The sequence below is a fragment of the Atta cephalotes genome (assembly GCF_000143395.1).
Source record: "Atta cephalotes unplaced genomic scaffold scaffold00033, whole genome shotgun sequence".
Taxonomy (NCBI): domain Eukaryota; kingdom Metazoa; phylum Arthropoda; class Insecta; order Hymenoptera; family Formicidae; genus Atta; species Atta cephalotes.
In genome coordinates, this window is record NW_012130097.1 from 1,119,445 (window position 1) to 1,126,844 (window position 7,400).

At 36.5% G+C, this 7,400-nt stretch overlaps 1 protein-coding gene across 1 annotated transcript in view; it reads left to right on the forward strand.

Moving 5' to 3' along the window:
• The window catches only part of LOC105621349 (division abnormally delayed protein), a 56,139-nt gene that overhangs the window by 9,143 nt on the left and 39,596 nt on the right, over positions 1-7,400 (forward strand). The window contains exons 3-4 of the mRNA XM_012202814.1: positions 3,652-4,231; positions 4,954-5,155. Of these exons, the coding sequence (XP_012058204.1) occupies positions 3,652-4,231; positions 4,954-5,155 (782 nt within the window). The remainder of the gene's footprint in view (positions 1-3,651; positions 4,232-4,953; positions 5,156-7,400) is intronic.

A 7,400-nucleotide genomic window follows, 5' to 3' on the forward strand; every position in this document is an offset into this window, starting at 1 on the left:
TTCTCTCTTCTCTCTCTCTCCCTCCTCTCTCTCTCTCTCTCTCTCTCTTTCTCTTTCTCTCTTTCTTTCTCTCTGTGCCGCCAAGTGTTTGTATTCTCGCGAATGAGTTTACGTTGATGTTGACTTCGCGGCCTCGCGAAAACCGAGAATCGTTTCCTGATCCTTGAGGCTTCGAATTTAGACTTAGATTTATTGAATCTGATCTGTTAATATGTACGCATTTTAACAAGTATTTTTAAACAAAGGAATAAGGGCAGTCTATATATAACAAACGACTTTACTTTACGAAAATATTTAAAGATTTAGCTAAATACAGATCTAAAATAATTTTAATTGTTAAATCATCAAAATAATTACGTAGGAATTTCAAACATAATTTTGAAATTCCTACGTAATTCTAACATCCAGTTTGAATATCCTACATAATTATTTTGATAGTCCAACAAAATTGTTTTCAGATCTGTATCTAGATAAATTTTTAGACAGTAAAACTGCTCTTTCTGTGTATTTATTTGATTAATAATAACAATTTGTTGCTGTCCTATCGGCAATATTTTTATATCTTTGTGTTACAAATGAAAATGTATAATTACATTGTAGATTTATGCACTGATATTAAAAATATTTATAAATTTATAAGATTTATTTTTATATAATATTTGAAAATTTTTATGATATAATTTATTGTCGATATAATATCAATTATAGATGAAAAATTATTTAAAAATAATATATTTTTGTGATGCTTACATTCAATTATTAATTTAATCGTTTAAAGATTAAAAATTTTAAACTATTATTATCAATCCCTCAAAATTTCTAATATTAAATATTAGAATTATTTATATTCCACAGAATATTCGTTACAAAGTAAACTATTTAAAAACTTTTATTTCTTTTTAAATACATACTATCACAATCAATGTTACATAGTAGCTCGTGAGAGGAGAACGTTTCATTAATAAACAGAAATTTGAATTCGATAGAATGTTTCTGATTACATTGCACGCTTGTTTGATTAAGATTCGATGTAATTTTGTGCTAAAAGGGTTTGCACGTGTGGACATTGTTAGCTTTATTCCTGTTCAGTCGATGGAATGTCGGTAATTGAAGGAAAACAAATCCGAGTAGTAAACCGCCTTTGAAGTCTGAATTAACATGGGCATAATCCGCCTCGACAAATAACGTTTTACAGGAGGAAAATGTAAAAGCTTTCGTTTTCCTATCGGGAGAAAGAAAGAAAAAGAAAAAAAACGACGAGAGAAGATGCGGGATATCGCAACGCGTATTTTTATTTCTTGTTAATTTTAGTCGCTTCACAACCGCGAGACATATCCATTTAAAAATAAATTACGCTTCGCTCTGTTGCGATCCCGGTGGGAAACGCGTTACGAGTTTCGTCCGCGAAGCATAATTCTGGAGCGCAATGTCGCAAATCAGATATCGAAACCGGTATGTTCTCAGCGAGTCCAATTTCAGTATCATGCAAGATGTTTCTCGTAAAGAAACATCTTTTGAAGAGAAACGGTAATATTTTGAATGACTCTCTCTCTTAGTTATGGATCGAGACCGCGAATAAAATTTTCGAAACTTCAAATTATCTCATAAATACGTATCATAATTTATTATAATTCATATTACATTTGTTTTTATGTATCAATTTATTATTTTATGAAACATACGTAACTACGTACTGTCGCTTACGTTAGTTATATTTTAACTTACTTTTGTAAACCCATTTTCAAAAGTCCTTAATTGTTTTAAGTCATAATTAAAATATTAATATAATTTTTAATTAATTACGTAAATAGATTTTTTAATTAAGATATAAATTTAATAAATTTACACTAAATTGCAACTAAATCAATTACGCAGATATAGAGCCATGTGAAAATGTTTATATTAATCGATTTAATTAATTAAAATTAATTAAATTACTAAATATAATAAATTTTTTATATCATACATGGAGAAAAAGATACTTAAAAATTTATTTACAAGACATTACATATTTATTTCATTATTACATATTTATTTCATTGAAATAAAATTCTTATTTAATATGGCGAAATAAAATTTTAACTTTAGCAAATAAATCATCTATGTATTTTATTATTTTATAATTAATGAAGTACATTTCACAGAAATGTATATTTTGTTATCACGGTCAAATTTTTTAATAACCAATAAATATCGAAGAAAACATTGAGAGAAAATATTGAAAATCACAAATAATATTTGCAACTCTCTTTCTCGCTTTTGCTAAATATCAAAATAATATAAATATTTTAAGTTTCAAAAATGTACACTACATTGTTAAATTTTATGTCAAACTTTATTCAATTTAAGTTATTTTTAATCATTTCCATAATTCGCCACTCCTATCTTATGTATTGTTAATTTAAAACAATTCATATTTTTAACTCAAGAAAATGTATTAAATTTGATTCAAATTTAATTTATTATTCACTAAGCATATACTAATATGGATAATGTTTACTTTGAAACTAACCACAGAGATGAATTGATTTACATTTTGACATACATGGAAGTTAAAAACAAAATGTTATTTAATTCAAGAGATTGAATTACCATTTCGTTATCTATAACAGTGTAGTTGCACTATAGAAAATAGTCCTACTAGTGTATATTTTAGTGTTTTATACGATGATAATCGTACGTCTGCAAACTTCAATTTTAATCGATATTATCGAAATCGAAATAAAGATACGCGAAACTTTTTTTCTGGCCGGCCTCTACTTCCTTTCATAAGATCATTAGAGTCGTAAGTTGCACATTCCTAGGCCTTCGTAGATTCTTCTAGAAGGCCGAAGCCTTCTTGAAACTAAAGCGGGAATTGAGAAGCACTTATCATTCGTCTTTTTCGTTCGTGCGATTAAGTTCAACCGCGTTCGTCCTTAGTTACAAGCACGCTCTTTTCGCTCCACTCACAAAATCTCAAGTGAGTGGATTTGCATGAGGAATTATTCGAGCGAGTTAGATTAGAAGAATTAGCGAAGAGAAAAGAAAGGGACATGGAAAGAATAGACACTTTATATATATGCCTGTATTGAGGATCTTTATTCTTCTTATCCTGAGAGAAACTTTTTCTTTTGATATTTTAGTATCATCTTTTCCTCGGATATATATTTTAAGTTTCTTAACTTTTCTTACAAATACAAACAGAAAAGATCTCGACAATGATGGTTTTTTAGAAGAGAAAATATTTTTAAAATCTACAGATATACGTTTTAAATGTTTTCTATATATACAGAGAAAAATGACATTCACTCACGAATTTCAAAAGATAATCTCTAATATTGTTGTCGTTTAATCTTGCAAAAGAAACATACAAACACTGATTTGTAATTTTACCGTCTTCATGTCCTAAATAAATGTATTCTCTGCTTGCAGAGAATTGCCTTTTGACTCAAATTTTATATATATAGAAATGATATATAAAATCGAAAACTCCGCGACGAGGAAATCTTCTCAAGGGTTGAAAAAATTTCGCTTCCAATATTTTTGCGGTCTCCGATCCGAGGATTACGCGAACCTCGATATTGAGTTGCGGAGAAAATGGTCGGAGGATTTTCGCGTTAAATCGCGCTTGTTAAATATTAAAGCGAGCACTTTCCGCCATCTGCGCAGAGACGGTGATCGTGTTGCTGCGGAGGTCGGAGAACAAGACTCTGGTCATGTTCGATCAAGTATACCGCTCGATGGCGGTGCAGAGCAGATCGTCGATCCGTGCGCTCTACCAGGCGATGATGGACTACGTGTCGCCGGCCAACACTCCGGACAATCTGCAGCAGCCGTTGACGCGAGAAACGCTGCAGGAGCGGATCAACCAATTCTTCACGCGGCTCTTCCCGATCGCTTATCATTACGCTATTAATCCGCATCAGGATCGGCAGGACTTCACCGACAAGTTTAAATCCTGCCTGTATGAGAGGATCGACGACATACAACCGTTCAGTGACACGCCGCAGGAGATATTTAAGAAGATCGGCAAGAGTCTGGAGGCTACTAGGATTCTCGTGCAGGCGTTGACACTCGGTAAAACTGTTCTCGACAAGACTGACAATGTGTTATTTGCCACCAGCAGTGGTAACAATCTTCAGCAGGAGGCCTGTTACGATGCCCTGCTTAGGATGACTTATTGTCCCAAATGCAAGGGAATCAAGGAGGCTGTAAGTCCCTGCAGCGGATTTTGCACAAATGTGGTGAGGTAAGTACTTCATAAGAACAGTCCTAAGAATGCGAATTCTTGCAATGCATCGAGACGGGAAAGAGGGGTCCGTTGTTAGGGGATGATGAAATCTCATCTGCGTGACAAATCCGCTTTTCCGGTGGGTACAGAGATATGGGAAACACGCCGTTACGTGCCGTAAATCGTGCATGACTGAGTAATGATGCTTGTAATATCGCCCTTTCCTTGACGGATGATTGAATGACTAAATTGATTAATTATCAACAGGCATTGGTAATAACGATTATTAACAGATAAATATTTCGAAAAATATGCAATTTTACAAAGAAACATTTTAAATAAAAGTTATCTCAAGATCAAACCAGGATTGTACGTCTCCTTTTATACCATATAATTTTTGGAATATGGAAAAGAAATTCTTTGTAAAATTGATACTTTCGAAATATTTGCTTGTTAAGATTAAAATGAAAGTCACCCTATAATAATTAATGCGAGGTCGTTTTTAATAGATACTTCAGAGCAAAATCGATTTTTTCGTGTATCTCGGATCGAAAGATTTTTGTTTGTAACAGCAAGATTTATAATTGTCCGCGTTATAGGGAGATTATTACGGAGTGATTTATAATTATTAGATTCGCGTGATAATCAGTATGATAATCACACGGTAATTTGTGACTGGCTGCCTCAATTTCGAGAGTTGCGAGCTTACGGGAGAGAGAAAATGCAAATAAATGTTGCAGAGGCTGCCTGACAGAGCCGGCATCCGAACTGGATCTCGCGTGGTCCGGTTACGTGGAGGCGGTCGAGAGGCTCGTCGCGGCGGTGAGCGGCAACACCGATTACCACGGTTTGAACGTCAGGATCGCCGTCAGGGAATTGGATTCCCGCATTTCGGATGCCATCATGCACGCAATGGAAGACGGTCCGCGGCTCGAGGAGAAGGTGAGTGTCAATGAGATCCAAGAATTTTCATGCCGTTATAACGATTTCGCGTCGCAGAACTCATAATTAACGAATGTCGGAATGTCGCTAATTACGAGTGATTGAGAATGCGGATTCCATGCGAATAATCGAGGATTGCAAAAGAAATTGCTCTGGAAGTAACGTATGATATATTTTTAAGACGTCTGTACACACAGAAAATTCGACGATAAACTTGCAGTTTGTCGAAATTCATCCAAGTATAATATATTGATATTTCTCTGCGTACACACGTAAATATTGAAAAGGACGATTTTTACTGAAATATTTAAGAATTTAAATAGACACAAATTTGAAAATAATTTTATTAAATTATCGAAATAGTTATGTAGGAAATTTAATTAATATTATAAAAAGTTTTGACATTCCAGCAATCTAGTTTAAACAAGTTTAATAGTCTAATAAAATTTATTTTCAAATTTGTAGCTAGTTAAATTTTTAAATACTTCAGTAAAAAACCGTTCTTTTTGTATGCATGCACATACATCGGAAAAAGTCTGATTGTATTGTACGTAATCGGAATTTTGAAAATGGACAAATCAAAATTTTCTGATTGAATCTAGTATAATTCTAGTTGAGATAATCAAAATTGAATATGAATATTCAGGATCTTCTCTTTCCTTCATTTTTAACTAGAAATACATATTTCAAGCACTACGTGCAGCATTAATTGTGAAAAAAAATGTATGATATCTGTTACATAATTGCATAAATTATACAATTAGAAGATATTTTTATAGTTATTACTGCGCTATAACGTTTGTAATAATAATACAATTATATTTCTAATTCTTTATATAATACTATAAAAAGAATATACTGGTTGTTCTCGCAAACGATTGTAAAATTATTTTATCATGCAATTACAGTCATAAATATAAAACACTTTTCTCTCAGTGCACCGTTTTCATTCGATCGCCACTTTTTCCCGACGCTTTTCACATTCGTCTTTCACGCAGCGCGCCCCAACTTATTCCCTACTCGTATTGCCCTCCTCGAGACAATTCTTCGTTCGGCGAACACGCATAAGTTATGCACTCGCGCTGTTCGCCTTGCTGCCCTCTTTCGCAATCGTCTCCCTCGTCTCTCTCTTTCTCTTCCACCTACCTTCCCTACCTACACCATGATTTCTCGTCCCTTCGTTCCGGTTCTCGACCCCGAGTGCCGACGAAATGGGCCGTTCCGCTCGCGCGCGGAACGCAATTAAAAGTTTCTCACACGGGCGGCCACGCTGCGTCGCGACGACGACGACGACGACGACGACGACGACGGAATCGATTTCTCCTTCGTTTCGTTTAAAATTCAGATTCCTCGCTCTCTGCGGTTCTTCTTTCCGCGCGATCGTCGAAAATCGATTCCCCGATTACTTCTCGTTTCGTCTTAACTAACCGGCAGTTCTGCAGCTTCCTCGCCTTGTTTCAAAAGATAGATCCGGATCAAGTCGACAAAAACGAAACTTAAGCGCGTGAAACTTTTCCTTCGGTTCCCTTTGATTCGCTGTACAGCTCGACCATGCCTCTCGCTTCGTCATATCCTTCGGGGGATATACCGAATATTCTCCTAATCGCGCGAGAGAGTCTTATCCTGCATCGATTTTCGGACTCGTCGAATCGCGAACAAAGGTTTGCACGGCTGAATTGGGGGAGGGACGGAGGTGGGAGAGGGCCCGTCGTGGGACTTGGCGGCAGGTCCCCGGCTTCGTACCTGTTCGTGCCTGTGTGCCCTCTCCTTTCCCTTCCCCTCTCTCTTCCTCTCCGACCCCGTGCGTGTATATACCGATGCCGGCGCGCATGTATAGACCTGCTCCAACCCATTGCATTCAGGGGATCTCTCTCACGAATCCACTAATAATTCCCGGCGGTCGGCGGCCCGGGCGCATTCTGCGGGCATTACGTGTCTGCATTCCACGTGTGGGCCCTACGATCCTCCTTTCCCCCTTCTTTCCCCTCCTTCGTTCCGAAGATCTGGAGACGGCGGCGTGGGGCCCAGGGGATCGTTAAGGTAGCACCTTAACGGCCTTTTTACGAAAAGACGCCCGACAAGGTGTTCCCCGCACCCCTGGATGTTCCTCATTATTATTCATCCCGCGGCGCCCCGCGCACTGCCCCTATATACACGAAGGCGTTTAACTTATTCCTCCCGACCGACGGATACTCCTCGTCCTCTCTCTCTCTCTCTCTCTCTCTCTACTTCCTACCTTCGGTCT